This window comes from Fulmarus glacialis, unplaced genomic scaffold (assembly GCF_000690835.1).
Source record: "Fulmarus glacialis isolate BGI_N327 unplaced genomic scaffold, ASM69083v1 scaffold4542, whole genome shotgun sequence".
NCBI lineage: Eukaryota > Metazoa > Chordata > Aves > Procellariiformes > Procellariidae > Fulmarus > Fulmarus glacialis.
The window spans coordinates 1-16,698 of record NW_009198322.1 but is presented as its reverse complement, the minus strand read 5'-3'; the positions used below and the strand labels follow the sequence as shown (position 1 = coordinate 16,698).

At 47.1% G+C, this 16,698-nt stretch overlaps 1 protein-coding gene across 1 annotated transcript; it reads right to left on the bottom strand.

The window, feature by feature from the left end:
- Nucleotides 1-4,193: 4,193 nt before the first annotated feature.
- LOC104073154 (putative adenosylhomocysteinase 3) lies at nt 4,194-15,857 on the bottom strand (the record flags this gene model as incomplete). Its single annotated transcript, XM_009572837.1, has 6 exons — nt 15,822-15,857; nt 15,544-15,652; nt 6,446-6,589; nt 5,656-5,756; nt 5,222-5,324; nt 4,194-4,288 (listed from the first exon to the last, which is right to left on the bottom strand). Coding segments are annotated over exons 1-6 (588 nt in total), but the record flags the coding sequence as incomplete, so codon positions are not given.
- Between the last annotated feature and the right edge of the window lie 841 nt (nt 15,858-16,698).

The window sequence follows — 16,698 nt, the reverse complement described above, 5'->3', positions numbered from 1 at the left end:
GTTCAAGACTTCTGACCGTCAAGCCAGCCCTCATTAACCTACTGGTGGGATATGCTGGTGTCCTAAAATGCAAATGTCAAACCTGGGCAGAAGCACCTCTGCTCGTTGGCTGGCGGTGGAGCCCGGCAGGGACCCTCTGCCGCAGGCGTCTGCAGCTCTCCCACCGGCATCTGCAGCCACCCAGAAAAACTTAACACTCCCACCATGCTCCCGCGACAGAACCCCATTGCGGGCGCAAAGACGACGTTCCTGAGCTTTGTCACGACACGATGTGGTGGCTGCACGGAGCCACCACCCTGACATCCGTGGGCAAAGAGTTGCTTGGAAATGCTACGTCCTATCACAACCTTTTTCTCTCTAAATTTCAGGATTTTCCACTGAAGACGAATGCTGTGGGTAGCAGCTGCTCCTCCACGAATGTCTGGAAAGCACGTGGTGTCCTGCCAGAGCAGAGCACGCGTCTTCCACACAGACCCAACTCTCTCGAGGCTCCAGGGAAGCCCCAGGTCCACCTCCCGTTCACAGGCTGGGAAGCAGAGGCAGGTAAGGGTTAAGCGGGCTGAGAAGCTCTCCTGGGCCAGCCGAGGTAGGAATTCAGCAGCCTGGCTCCCAGGACGTCTTCATTTCATTAATCCCCATTTAATAGGGCACATAATCCTCTTTCTAAGAGAGAATTCTGGGGGTTGGCAGTTTCCTCTTTCGTAGGAGGACAGAAGATGAAAAAAACCAAACCAAATCAATGGAGGAACTCGTTTTTGATGGAAGGTCACCTTTGGGTAGCAGCCCCAAAGGGCCGACGGCAAAGCCCGTGGTATGTGCCCCATATTCCTGCAGTTTCCTCAGCTTTACGCAAGTTACCTGCCTGCCTTCGAATTCCTCCCAGGCAGATTTTTTTCTGGGAAAAAAGCCGTTATTTGACATGCAAAGAATTTTTCGTACAGAAAATCAGCCGTTATAGATGTGAGCCTTGCTCTGCCTCTCGGCGCTGCTGCCTGATGCCCACCGAGAGGCACGATCTGCAAACCAACGCTCCCGGCTGCGGTTCATCAACCTCCCTCTTGATTTTGGCAGTGGTCACGCCTGTGAAAAACATCTTCCTATCACCCTGTGCCTGCAGGGACATTCCTCTCTTTGGAGATGGGACCATCCTCTGACCCAAGCACCTGGAGATATCTAGTCCTGCTCCTCCACAGCAGTACTCACCCTGAATTTTTATGATTTTTGACTGATTTGGTGTATCCGTGTCCCCTTGGTAGATGTTTCTCTCTCAGTGCTTTTCTCTCCAAGTAACCAATTTCACATTGCTGTCTGCACAGAAGGGCTGTGACTTCTCAGTCCTTCCAGTTCACATTTTCTCCAGCAGAAAATCTCTAGTTCTCCCATGAAAGAAACCGGTGTCTCAGGGTGCCATTTTACAACCTCTTTAAACCCATCTAAGATCCCGCTGCCACCGAATGTCTCACCCTGCCCCCCTTCCAACTCTGTTGGGGCAAGAGCCGACACCACGTGGTTGATCTTGCCAAAACCCAGCTGATTAAAATCAGCTCGGATTAGCTCAGCAACATGGTTGAAAATAACTCACTACAGAAAATGAGCGGTGAAAACGGAAGGAGATGGCAGGAAGGCATGGTCGGAGGTGGCATCGAAATGCCCCGGCGGCAGCGTGGTCCTAGATCACTTTATGCTGCAAAGGAAACCAAACCCTGCAGATTCACTATTTTTCAGAAAAAAAAAACCTCTGAGCCATTCCTGTCCAGACAGAGCGCTCCTCTGAAGGCCGGCTATTCCCATCAGAAAACCCAAGGTGTTTTTCGGAGACTCTCAGTATTTGCGGCTAACGGTTCCCATGGAGCAGCGCCACACAGAAGCCCTAACACTGAATATTCAGATTTTTGGACTGTAAGACACCCTTATTTATTTGCGTGGGATGTACAAGGGCAGCTCCATCACGCCCTGCAGTGCCCACCCGGACACGGGACTGGTGGGGGCCAGGGAAGCAATGCTGAACAGGACTCCTGGGCTATATTTCGAGCCCTGATATTAAGTCAGCCTGGCTTACAGCAAGCTGCTGAACTACTTTGACCCATTTTGCTTTCTCTTAAGTAGAAATAGAGATTGTACTTCTCTTTATTGAGCTTAAAGATGTAGAAGCCTGGAAATGGAGATGCATTTCCATGTTACTTTCATCTCGGATCAACAAGTACAAGTTGGATACTTGTGCTCTGAATTACTCCACACTATAAGAGTCCAAATTGATTATTTCGTGCTGGACAGAGATAGGCATGTTATTAAATCACTTTTCACAGAGAGAATTTCCCATCTGATCACACCGTGCCATGTAGCACTGCACAGAACATCTTCAAAGCACTGTACCGCCACTAATAATCATCAACAATCCTAAAAAGTATCGTTGGTATTTTGTTAATGGGAAGAGAAGACCAGACAAGAGACAGTTCTTCACTATGAGGGTGGTGAAACCCTGGCACAGGTTGTCCAGAGAGGTGGTAGATGCCCCATCCCTGGGAACATTCAAGTTCAGGTTGGACGGGGCTCTGAGCAACCTGGTCTAGTGGAAGATGTCCCTGCCCACGGCAGGGGGGTTGGGCTAGATGACCTTTAAAGGTCCCTTCCAACCCAAACCATTCCATGATTCTATGAAAAGAGGTTAGATTTAGGTTTATACAAAGGTCACGGGCTGCCAGGAGCAGCAGCTCAGGCTCAGTCCTACAACCTGGGGACGTATCTCCTTGATTCAGGATATCAGGGGAAATCCTCAATCTCAACAGGAGAGAAAAAATATGATGCAGGCTCTAAAAAGTTGCCACTGGGACATGGAGCAGCGTAGGTCCATCTCACTTCAGCCTTGAGACTGGACGGACCGGAGAGGCAAATTTCACCTTGCTTCTTTGGCCAAGTTTGCTCTCTTCTGAAATAATCGTATGAAGAAGATCCTTTCCACACCTGTTCTTCACTCAATATCCAGTGTCCTATTTCTTGTCCCTAAAAACGTGGACCTCCAAAATCAGGCGTGCAAATCTTTGGGAACTGCTAGATCTAAGGCATTTGGTGCTCCCCAGCAATTATTTCTGTGCTCCAGAAAGAGGTCTGAAAATACACTGATGGATAGAGACACGTCGCAGAATCAAGGGGTCCGAAGAGATCCTGGGAAAGCATAATATGCATATTCTGGTATGTTGACTTCTTCAATTACTGGCATTTTCAATGGGAAATTATTCCTCAAAAAGAAGAAGAAAGCAGCTATCATGTCTAGACTCAGACTCGTAGCTTGGGGGTGGATTTTTGACATTTACAATTCTTTTTAAAGGTGACAGCGAGGAAGTGAGCAGGTGTAGACTGGAAAGGACAAAAAACCCACCTCAAACAAGCTGATATTGGCAAACAAACATACAGCTACACGCCTACCTTCCACCTTTGATTACTTTTTGTCTAATTTAGATCATAAGCTCCGGGGCTCAAAATCTGTCGGGAAGCATGATGAAAACAGCACATTTGACGGCTGTAAATTATTCTGCTCACCTAGTTCAGGGTTCTGTTTTCCCTAGAAACAAGGGCAGAATAAACCAGCAAAGTATGGAGCTAGGCTACCTGAGGTTTTGTGTTTGTACAGTAAGGACATCACCTAAAATCTAATTTTTGTTCTGAAACAGAAGCCTTGCCTAGATAAGAAAACTCACATCAACCAAAGCTGTGAATTTAATCGAATATGGTAAAATGGATGCAACCCCTTTTCAGAACATACAGATTTTGAGTCATTTTTTACTGGCCAGATGAAATCAGTTTGGTTTAAACTGTAGCAAGCTACTCTGGAAGCAAACTAAGCACCCTATAAACTTTGCATTAACGCAGCCGTGCTTATTTAGAAAATAGTTAAACAAAACTTTGCTCAGTGGGCATGACCTACGCCCATGGATAGCCACGCAGAAGTCAGTTACCCCACCTTCTCCCTGACTTTACACCTGTGAGACTGAGGTAAGCGAACTTCCCCCATTGTGTAGTTAACCGTAAAGCCCTTTGAAGGGAAGTGCTGTGTTAGCACCAAGCCTTAACTGCTCGGTTAGGTCTAAATCCAGGAGGAAAACACAGACCAGCACTAAAGCCTTTTCCTTCTCTCTAGATGAGAGCTACCCACGCTTCAACACGCGCCGAGCGTTTTACAGTCGGCCCCATCTCACCATGTTGGGCTGCCATCCTTCGACGTTGACGCAGCGATCGATGCACCACCAGAAGTCGTCTTCGGATTCTCCCTTCCAGGCGAAGACGGGGAACCCTGGCACAGAGAGGGAGACGGGTGCTAACACAGCCTTAGCAAACCCCTTGGGGATCGGCTCTCCCTACGTCCACGCGTGATGAAGCAGGCTCCCGACACCACTGCAGTCTTGCTTGCAGTCTGATTTTTCAACATCTACCTTCTAGAAGAAGCTTCAGAGATATACATTGAAGACACACGCTGAAGGCAGCAGACAGGAGTCAGCTTTAGCCTTCCTAATTTCTTCCTCTCCCCCAGGAAAAAGCCCTAGCCACCAGACGAGAGGGCAACACGTTCTCAACGATAACATTTATCTGCAAGATCAAGCTTTTGCTGCGAGTTAGATGTCCTACCTTCCTGGTAGGCACGTTAGCCAAAAATTTACTTGAACGTATTATGACTCATGAGCAATTATTATCCAGCTTCAGTGAGCAAGACCAGGTAACAGGCAAGCTGGTGGGTTTGGCTTCTTCTGGGTCTCCCAGCTCTCACGGTAAAATCCCTGGCCTTACCCAGGTAAAACAGGATTTGAATTAAGGCATCTCCCAGGTGAGCAGCAACATGGACAGCTTCTGTTTTGTGAATTACGTCCCCCTAAAATTCTCCCTTTCACCCCTTTTAGCCAAAGTTATGACTCAAATTTATAGAACCGAAATAAAATTTAGCTCAGTTGCTTTTAGCAAAATAACTTCCAGGTTCACGTAGCCCTGATGCCTAATAATGTGCATCATCATCAGTTGTGCTACATACTTTTATGTTCCAGAGAAAAATCATTCTAAGATTTTTCAGACCAATGGAAGGGATTGATCTTGTGCTGTTTACCTCCTACAGGCTTATTCTAAATTGAAGAGAATGAAGGAAAAAACTATAAGAGATAGTAAATGAGCTAAATATGATGGGATAGTAAGAAATCTTTTTAAAACCAGAAAGAACAAAGAGGGTGAAGTTTCCTACCGCTCTCAGCAAGGGCAGCAGCCACTTCATTAAGAGTAGAGTAGATGTTGCACGCAGCCCATCGGCACTGCGCACCCAGCGCACCAAGAGTCTCCATTAGGACCTGGATTTAAACCAAAAAAAATCAGAAAGAGCAATGCAAAGAGCAGTATACAACTGGGATTTTTATTTGCTATTTATGGGAAAGCTTCCGGGGGTATCTGAAGTTGGTTTTAAGCAGCATCAGGGTCATTAGAGCGTTACACAGAAAACAATTTTGCAATTATGGTTTTTTTTACAATTTAAAATGGATGAAGTAAATAAGAACTTCAAAGTATATTATATATGCAGCATATATACGTGTGTGGATATATCTCTCTCTCAACCGCTCGGGGTCTATTTTAGAGGCTAAGCAGTGAAAAATCCCTGTCTGGAGTTTATTGACGGGGTCTTACAGCTGTCTGCGCTGTAATGTGCGTGCAGCCCACGATCTTGGCCCCAGCCAGTGGCTTCTCTCCCTGTGCTCTCTTCCTCAAAGCCATCAGCGCAGGCATTTCTGAAAGGCAAAATAAAAAGAAGTCCATCAATGCGACGGGAAGAGGGATGAGCACAGAAGAAACAGCTGGCATCATTTCTTGCCCTGCTAGCTGGTACCCCTATGAATTCGTACAGCTCTGGCAGCTTCAAAAAAACCAAAACCCTTGAGAGCAGGGATCAAGTAAGTCATGGCAGAGCTGAAAAGGACCCAATAACCCTCTGAGGTCTTTTCCCACTATTTACGATGTAGCATCATCACATTTTCAAATTCCTACCTGCGAATGCCTAAGTGAGGCTGGAGAAAAATCTGCTCTAGACTGAGGAGGACTCGGGACTCGCTGCTCTGGCCAGCCTCTCCGATATCGCTCCAACTACCTAAACACTGTGTTGCCTTTGCTACCGATATTTTCATGCTAAACCAAAGTTGTCTAATTTATTTGATGGATCTAATCTTTTCTACTGATTTTAACAAAATGCATTTGACTATAGAGTAGTCCTTCGGTAGTTGGTTGGTTGGAGCTACACGGCATAACCCTGTAACTCCTTCCCATCCCACAAAATCCCATAAAAGTTTTCCCAGCTCTAACAGGAACGGTGTCAAGAAATCACCAATATACTGAACCTCGCAAGAAGAGGATTTGGGGGAAGGAAGAACCCCACAAGACAGCCTCGGACAACTGTGGAGCTTGAGGAACGTGCCCCATTTACCTTGTTCAGCGATTTCAATCTCTCGGCGCCCAAATTCTGCCTGCTTTATGTTTTTCACACAGAAATCACTGCTGCCTTTGGAGTTCTTCTGCTGCTTGTCTCGGGGGGAGGTCTCATCATCAGAGCTGTCTGTGTAGGAGGCAGCTGGAGGAAGAAAAGGAGGTCAGAGACAGAACAAAATATTCCCTAAAGCCAAACCACCTGCAGTGGAAGGCGCAGATGATCTGCTGAACGTGTCCATGGACGTGCTTCTCCATGTGCACGTGCCAACTCCCTCCGTCCTCAGCTGGGATCTCCTCTTCTCCTTACAATGGCCATTTCCCCACAGTCAGCTTTTACCTGCAACAACCTCCTCGCCCTCATCTACCTCTACTGCAACACCGCCGGAGGGAATCAGCTCGAGCACTGCCCGTGTCCCCCATGGGCTCATCTCCTCACGCTTGGCAGCTCCTCTGCGGCCTTCTCCCATCTCTCTTCCCAAATGGTAAGCCTTTACAGCTCTAAAATAGCCAACAAAAATGCCTATTAATGTTTTCAGTACTTCCAAAACATGAAGAGTTGTAATTTAGGACAGGATAGATACAAGACCCTATTTCATTTTAAACAACGGCATGGCGGAGCCTGCTAGTTAATTATTGTTCAGTTATGGCGGTATTCCCAGCCCTTGGATTTGCTCAATTTCAACGTTCCTTAATAAGGGCAATGGCCACAAGTTGCCTGGGAGGCTCACGTGGGATGGTAGGAAGAGACTTCTTCATCGGGAGGATAATGCAACATTGACACAGGTTGCCCAGAGAGCTGGTGGATCTCCATCCTTGGAGGACTTCAGGAATTGGTTTGAGAGAGTCACGGCTCACCTGATCCTGTGCTGGCAATGTCCTGCTCTGAGTGGGCAGGAGGGCGAGATGACCTTGGTGGTTCCTTCCAATCAACATCTCTGTACATCTACAGACAGCTCAATCCAGCCCTTGGATTTTCCCCTTCTTTTCTATTATAAATAACAAACACTTGGAGATGTATTCAATATTTTGCCTTTCTGGATCTTCTTTAACCCCTCCTCCCTCTTGCTCTTTTGATAAGAGATGAGGAAGAAAGATGGTACCACTTCTCTCCGTAGTAAGGAGCCTACAGGGGATAGCAAACATACGGTATCGCAGAAACAGATTATGCTTCTTGTCTAAGATGATACATGGGTACCGGGCATGGATGTGCATGTGTGAACACAGAATTAATTACAGTTGCTGTCCATAACTGTCTTCCTTTCCTATCAATGTCCTCCAAACTTTTGGTTAGGCAACTAGTCTATGGCAGACAGATGGAGATTTACTGAAGAGCCCTTCATGGAGTTAGAAATCCCCCTTCCTGTTTATTTTGATTACTAAAATCACATGTAGAGTCCATTTTCGATTTGAGCTGTGATGAATTAGCCACCACTTCTGCTTCCAGTTTATCAGGATCAGCTGAAGAGACTATTTGTGCCATGTCTTCCTCTGGAATATGCCCCCATGTGGGAGACCAGACCTCTTTCATCTTCTAGGACTGGCATCAGCAGTCAAAGCAACACGTAAGGCTCGGAGATGAACTAGAAAGCACCACTCCTCTTTCCTTTCCAGAGACAAAGCACCTGGAGGGCAGGGCTCTTGGTCCAGCTGAGCTCCTCACCACCACCATCACCACTACCACCACCTCCTCCCTGGCAGGAGCCACACCTTGGGACCCAACTCAAGAGCCTCATCCACATGGTCATCCCCCATTCCTCATGAAATTGCCCTGACGTTTTACTCCAAGTCTTTTCTCTCCAGATCATGTGGTACTTCTAAAATGAACGTGAGACCCGGCATCAAATTATTTGTTACAGCAGAAGAGGACCACCTTTGCTGAACAGGACTATCCACGACAGCCTCAGGGGAGTTGGCCGATATTATGCATCGCTAGCAAACGATGTGCATGTGTGAAGGCATCACACAGGATGATGAGCTCTCTTCCTTTCACGACACCAGAAAAGAATTGGTTAAATCTTAACCTAGGAAATGTTGCATAGTCAAACTCAACAGCTACTGGCTTTGGGTGATGTGTTGCTGCACGCGTGAGCTAGCTTCTCTCCCAGACACTGTCTCCAAGAGGGAATGATCTACACCAAACACCCAAGGGAGTTGTTCTACCCAACAGTCAGTACAGATTCCCAACTTTCTACCCCAATTCTGTGCCAAAGAAATTTGGTAGCACGAAGGGTGAGCACTTCTTACAGTGTGTCATAGGAAGAATGGCACGGTTGAACCCACGGTCTTATCACCACCCACCAGTGCTCTCAAAGAGCTGCGGCTTTCCAGAGGCATCCAGATCTCAAGTGAAGATTGATACCCAGAGCCCCTTCAGAGAACTTGGAATAAAGGCAAACCACCCCTCCATGAAGCATTTCAATAGCTCTGTTAACATCTTCACGCCAAAAAACCCAAACCAAGGAGTTAAACCCTTCCCCCCAGCATGGCCATGGGTTTGTCTTTCCTGCAGCACCCAGCAAGCTGATTACTTTCTCTTCTGGCTCGCGTGAAGCGCTTGAATGATCCCAAGGAAAAAAGCTTAGCGCTGCCACTGTCGGTGTGCCAGGCTCCCCAAGACCCGCTCGGGTCTTAATCCGCTTACGGAGGAGAATTATGCATTGCTGAAATTTCTCTGCAAAGACTCCATCCTCAGCGGGGTGCGAAAGGCAAGTCTGACCCTGCAAACAACGCGCTGGCCGCAATATATTTCTGAATTTGTGTTCACAATCCCAGGGCAGCTCCTGAAGGACCGGGAGCCTGGCTTAATAACAAAAGAGCACCTTATATAATACCAGGCTCTTGTATATCAAGGACTCCAGAAGGATTAATTAGTTAAAGGAGGATTATTTCCTTGAATATAGCTAATCTGTGCAGAGGTTTCTTTAAAACCATAGATCTTGGTTCTGGGGACTGAAAGTAATTTTTTTAAACAAAAAAACCCGCCTAGATGGTAGCCAGATTTTGATATGCAGATGGTTTTTACTGTTACATATGTATAATACATAACAGTGCATATAGCACTAAGGTAATTAAACTAATATTGTTAGTGTAGTATAATAGCGTACTGATATATAATAGTAAATTTTGCCCTTGCTTTCCTGTAAAATGAAAAACAAGTACAGAAAGGAAAGGATTCCTAGCACCTGTAATCTCGAAATACCCAATGAACTGATGGGATAGGCAGCCTCCTAAATATCAACTCAAATCACCCAAAAGTTGATTAATGAAAGCTTCATAACCGGGGCTGACATTCCGCGGAGCCGCGCAGCATTGTAATATAAACTGTATTATTTCAAAGGGAATGACATGAAAACAGCAGCAGGTCTCAGGCACTGTTACCCAGTGGAAAAATGTTGGGGGGAAAAGGAGACACCTGCAACCCGCGTCCTAACCCAGCAAAGACCATGTCAGAGCCTAAACTCAGCAAAGTTTAGCTTTGCTAATATTTCAGATGAGGATGCACTCACATCTGTAGTATTGGCGTCGGTACGGGCGAAAAAGCGGCAACCTGCCCCTGTTACAGCCCAATTAAAAAGACAAACCTTGTTTCTTTTCTGCACAACCTTTTGAAAGTTATGAAACAGCATGAGGATGAAGTCAATCGCCTTTAATTAAAGATATTACTGTTCTAATCGCATTTCAGCGCCCGCATAACGTGTAACGGGTGCGTAATACACAAGGCTGAGCGCTTTAGTATTCAAAGCACTGAGCTGATATAAACCCGCTGATCCCCAAAAATCTTTGTTCGAGCAGATAACAATTATCTGAGCTTTGCAGAAAGGGAAAGAACAGTTACCAAAATTCAAGCGATTTGCCCAGCGCAACGCCAAAACATCCCCTCGACTCCACAGCCGAGCTGTCGGGTCGCTGCCTTTCCCTGCTTTGCAGGAGCAGATGCCGTTAAACACCACGGCGCGTCCTTGGGCGTATAAACCACTCCCGAACGGCACAGAAAACAATTAATTTCCCTGTTGAGAAAAATTACTCATTTTAAATGAGGTGGAACAACTACAGAAAATGGGTGGCTTATGGTAACGGTAATGAGATAAGAGACTTTTACTTCTAATTTGAAGAGTCGGATCAGCACGGATCGTTAGTATTTTCATTCTTCGTACTTTACAGCAACCAAGTGATAAAGTTCTCCTGTTCAACCGTGTCTCTGCTGGTTTACCATGGAATCATAGAATGGTTTGGGTTGGAAGGGACCTTTCAAGGCCATCTAGTCCAACCCCCCTGCCATGGGCAGGGACATCTTCCACTAGATCAGGTTGCTCAGAGCCCCGTCCAACCTGACCTTGAATGTTCCCAGGGATGGGGCATCTACCACCTCTCTGGGCAACCCGTGCCAGGGTTTCACCACCCTCATTTTTCACGTTATTGCTTCTAGCAAAGCCCAGTTAGCGACGCATTGCATCTTGGAGGTCGCTGCTCCTCATCGCAGCTTCACAGATTGTACGTATTTTGGAGACCAGCTGATTTTGATTGAACTTTCCCAGTTTTGATGGGCAGGAAGAAACCACTGGCTGTTTGCAGAGATGCTGCTTCCACGGCCAGGCCTCTCTTGCATCACTCAAACGGCACCGGCACCTCCCCATCATTTTGGGCAGAGATGCTGGGATGACTCTTCTACCAAGCACATCTCAGGGAAGAGTCACTTGGGTTTTGCTCACTTCTTCACTCATGCCCACCACCTCCAAACCTTGGGACTTCCACACACCTCTTGCGTGTCCAAAGAAGAGCAAGAAGCTGGTGAAGGGTCTGGAGAACAAGTCTGATGAGGAGCGGCTGAGGGAACTGGGGCTGTTTAGCCTGGAGAAGAGGAGGCTGAGGGGAGACCTCATCGCGCTCTACAACTACCTGAAAGGAGGTTGTAGCGAGGTGGGGGTTGGGCTCTTCTGCCAAGTAACAAGCGATAGGACGAGAGGAAATGGCCTCAAGTTGAGCCAGGGGAGGTTTAGATTGGACATTAGGAAAAACTTCTTTACTGAAAGAGTGGTCAGGCCTTGGCACAGGCTGCCCAGGGAAGTGGTTGAGTCACCATCCCTGAAGTATTTAAAAGACGTGTAGATGAGGCGCTTAGGGACATGGTTTAGTGGTGGACTTGGCAGTGCTGGGGTAACCGTTGGACTTGATGATCTTAAAGGTCTTTTCTAACCTAAATGATTCTGTGATTCTATGATTCTTCCCCTCCATTATCATCTCTCTGCTCCTCCTGCTGCTTCTTTTCCAGCCTTTTCCCATCCCAGGAGGGCTTAATGGGTTCTTTCGACTGTTCGTGCTGTTCTCAGCCCTAAAAGGAGATTGACAAAGACCCACGCCAAGAGGTACTAATGGGATTCATCTACCCATCCTGCAACCGTCCTGAGAACAGAAGTCTTCCGTCTTGACTGTCAGCCTCGCAGCTTTCATTAGGAGGGAAATATAATACTTTCACAAGCTAATTAATTGCAATTGCTGATGCTTTACAGGAGACGCTAAGTGCAAGGGGCGGAGGCGAATTCCCCAAAGTTGCTCCAGGTTCTTTCAGCTGTGAATGGGGAGCAAACATGATGACATTAGCCAGGCTAATCAGCCTATTAGTCTTTAAAAACGACAGTCATAAAATATACCCTGCTGAGTAGATATCAGATGGAGTTGTAAAACCTGTATAAATGTTATATTAATCACAGACCTGTATTAGAGGAGTCTAATCGTTAATGCCAGCTTAAAACACGCTACCAAAGATAACGTTACAAACATAATCCAGGTGGCTTACAAAGTGCAAAGAGAGCCCGAGCTGATGTCTCTCTGGAGAGGACATGGCATGCATTGTTCCTCAAGTTCTCCTAAAAGCCCTTTGTGTGAGAACACAGCTACTGCAGGGGTGATGGGACACCCAGGTTGTCCCCAACCTTGGGGGGAGCTCCTCCAAGCTTCTGGAGGAGGCTCTGGAGGTTCCTCCAAGCGTGCAAGAAGCAACCCAAGAGCCAGGACAGGAGACAAAGAACAGCTGCTCGTTCCATAGAAACAAGGATGAAGCCATCGGACGGTGCATGGCTTTCACTGTTGGTGTGTGCAGGATCAGATCACAACCTCCAGCAGTTGCATCTTCTGGAAATGGGCATCTGCCTCTGCCAGGAGCAGAGAGGACCGGATAACCATGACTTTTCCACCAATTATCTTTGCTCTTCTAAACCTGGGTTGTTGAAAAACATGAAAAACATGAAAGGTCCTCATCTTGCATGTTTTACTTGTAGCACACAGGCAACGATCTCTGTTAGGGACAATGCACTACTGCCACAAAGCCACTTCGTACAGATCTGCTCACGTTCACCATACATGGGAGGTCTTACCCTGTTTGCTCCCAGCACGTACCATGACAGGACGGGCACAAGAACACGGATGTTCCCTACAGCTTCAACAGTCAAGACCTACCAGGACTTCAGACGGGCATCAACTTCAGCCGTAGTTGTCAGCTATATCCACGCTGGGAAATAAAACAGGCGAGGGACTGGTCTCCGGTGCTGGGGCTGGCCGGCGCGGCAGAGTTCGGCTCACATCCATCCAGGCACACAACTGGACGGCATGGACAGCCCCGTGCGAGCCCACGGGCTCCGTCCTGTGTCCTTCAAGAGCAGACAGGCAGCTGGAAGCTGCAGGTGGGATATGGCCAAAACCACCCTCATACAAGCAGATGTGAGTGGACTACCTTCAGATTTGATTTTTGGCCATAGGCTTTCAGCGTGCAGAATGGGACTTGTCCATGGCCAGCAAACTCTGCAACCAAAAACCAACCATAGCTCACAGCACGTCATCCACCTCAAAACAGAATTATTTCTTGTTATACACAAGCTGAGAGAGTCAGGGCAGGATGTACCTTTGAGCTCTCGCGGTCTCTGATGCTCCAAACTATGAGATATCTACCCAGAGTCTCCTCAAATACGCTGTGACCTGCCAAGTATCCAAAAAATGCATCCGTGTCGTGGACAAGGACTAAGTGACGGACTGTGGCGGAGCCTCACCGTGAGTGCTCCTTATTCCCCATGGCTCTGGCATAAAGTCAGGCCTCTGCAAGGTCTGCAGCCAGACCCTGGCCACCAACCTGAACACCCATCTGAGAGCTCTTGACGGTACTCCAGCCTGAGTTTTGGTACACGTCACCAGAAAGGCCTGATCATTTGCCTTCACAGTCATGAGGAAGAGAGGAGTAACACCTCCTCCAGTTTCAAGTTGCTTACAGCTCCGTTCTTTGTAGCCTTGCGTTGGAAGCTGATTTCTTCTGCATCTTCTTCAAGGGGCCAGGACTAGGAGGGGATCAGATGCATTAAGATGCCTTGAAGGATGGGGAATGGGATCCAAATTGCTTTCTGTGATGCTCTCAGCTGGGACAGTAGCTGTAACATTTCAGGTAGCAAGCAGTGTTCCCTTCAAAGTGCCAAGGATCCCGGATGGACCTATCCTGAACAATTTGAGAGCATCCCCGATGACCTCTCCCCATTCCTGGAAAGCCGCTATCCTCATAACCAACTCCTGAAGGGACACAAGCTCTCCAGTAATGGTACTTAATGACATATTCAGAGACAAAGAAAAGAGGACACTGGAAGGTGAGGTATGATACTGGTCCCACATGGGTGTTACTGGACTAGGGAAAATTTAGCTGAAGGTGCCACTTGGGGGCATAATGTTTTACCGAATGGGCTGGTGACGTTCCTACGTGCTGGGAAGTGCGGTGGCACCGAGTTTCCTCAGCACTCTGTGGTCACAGCGACTTATTTGCTGAATAAACTGATGATAGAGACCGTTTGTGAAGTGCAGGGCAGCTTCGCCGCCTTCACTCCAAGTCAAGGTAAGTTTTAGCAGTCGTTTTCCTGTAAGGAGAAATGCCAATTTCCATCGAAAGACTTGTTTTCAGGACTTTCTTGTGCTGCATTTTTTGCATCAGCTCTAAATGTTAAATGTTTGATCGCTAAATGTTTGATTTCTAAATGTTGAATGTTTGATGAACGGGGCACTCAATGGAATTAGTCTGGTTTTCATGGGGATCTACCTTTGGGTTTTAAGAAATCTTCATGGACCGCTCCAGAAATTAAGTTTCGGTTGTTTACATTGAAAATGATGCATATTCAAAGAAAACAAAACAATTTGAGCACCTACGCAGGACAAAACAAAACTTTGCTGTGCCATACTCTCAGAGGAACGAGCCTGCTGCCGGCGGGACCAGAGCCTGAAGGCTTCTGGATGGTGCTGCACAACCACCAAATATTAGACCAGAAAAATGAAGTTTCTAGAACCAATCTTCAGGGACTGCAGAAGAGCCCTGAAATTTAAAACAAAATAAAAAACCCCCAACGAACCCAACCTCCCTCCCCAGTGAGTTCCCATAAGTACAGCTAGCAAGAACAAACAGCAAGTCCACCGCTCGCTGCAAGTTTCATTTCACCGATTCCAGCAGGAAAAACACAGAAGACACGTGTGGCCTTCAAAGGTCACCATCGCTCTTCCAAAGACTCCAACTGCACGTGCAAACGGGTGAGTCCAAACCTACAGCGGGATCCACATGGATTTATTCAAGAACGGGAAGGGAAGATGACATGCAAGCACGGACGCAACAGAAACACTGTTTTGCTGAGCCTGGAAGGAAAAGAAAGGGAAGGAGAGGAGGAAAGCCAGCAGCAACCGCACACGAGGGCTATAAGGAGGGATCGGAAGTGTTAGGAGCCGCAGAGTAACTTAATTTTCCATCCAACTATACACAAAGATGATTAAAAAAAAGCAACAACCCCCTTCCCACATCTTCCCTCCGACACTGCCGACTACACAGCAGAACGGGGAGATCCCTGAGCTGCGGCAAAATGCAGGACAAACCCTGCAGGCTGCGGAGATGCCGTAAGAGATGCAGAAATATCTCTAGTTGGAAGGGACCCGTAAGGATCATCGAGTCCAACTCCCTGCTCCTCGCAGGAGCATAACTGTTCATAACTTTACATAACTGTAAAAGGTTTCCGTTTGCTTTTAAATAATCTTAAACTTTTAGTTATGACAATAAGCAGGAACAATCAATGCAGTGGTGGCACACACCTGAGCTGTAGCTATCTGTGGAGGACTGCGAGATGGAGCGGGAAAGTGAACGGCGGCCGATCTTCGTCGGGCGCTTGTTGAATTCTTGCTTTTGGTCAGCAAACTGGATCTGTTAGAAGAAATTAATAGTTAAGTCAGATGTAAAAACCCAACAGTCTGATACAGAGGATTAATCCCAAGAACACAAAGCCTTAAGCAGACACTGAGACCATCTCAGTTAGGGGCTGAACGGCAACTCCTATTATCTAACTGGGGACAGGGTACGCTCAATTGCCTACTTCGTTTAATTTCAGCCCCTCCACCAGACGCACCATCGACACGCTTGTCTTTCAAATACCTTGACGCTCCTCTTTTAACCATACAAATTAGAAAGCTTCTGTCCCCGTTACACACACACTTATTTTTCAAAATGCTAACGATAAGGGTTATTCGTCGCACCCTATCTCGCAACATTTAGTGTGGTGACCAGTATGAGATGCTCCCTATTTGCTGTGGGAAACACAAAAGGCAAAAATAAAACCACTTCAAGTAACGAATGCCGCTTCCAGCTGCCCTCGGTATTAAGAAACATCACTTAAGGCTGTTGTAACTGTTGGGAGCATGGACGCCTGGAGAACACAAGTATTGAAGAGAATTGTATTTAAGAGCACACAACTTTACACACCAACTCAAGAAATGAAGGATAAGGCGTGTAAATGAAGCGACGTGCAGACTGGCAAAATGTAATTATCCAAGTTGGAGAGGAGGAACCAACCATCATTTACCAGCAACGCCTACAACGACACCGCAGCGATGGATGTAACACCAACACGTTGTGGCATTTTGCACCCACCCTCTTTTTTAACGGAGCTCATCTCATTGCAACGAATTGTCGTGGATGACAAACAGCAACCTGCTCAACCCGAGAGGAAGAGTCAAGCCCGTTTCCATTTCAGTCATCACCAAGGAACCAAGATTTCAGACCCGCCAGGAACATTTGCGAAGCCCCGAGACCAGCAACGGGTTTGAGAGCAGCCGAGCACAACCAGGCTCAGCCCTGCCTGTGCCCCGGCTGCAGTAGCTGCCAAGCCGAGCGCTAAATACTTATTTTAAGTCAGCAAAGCCGATCTGCTCCAAAGCATGCAGAGGACAGAATCATAGAATCATAGAATCATT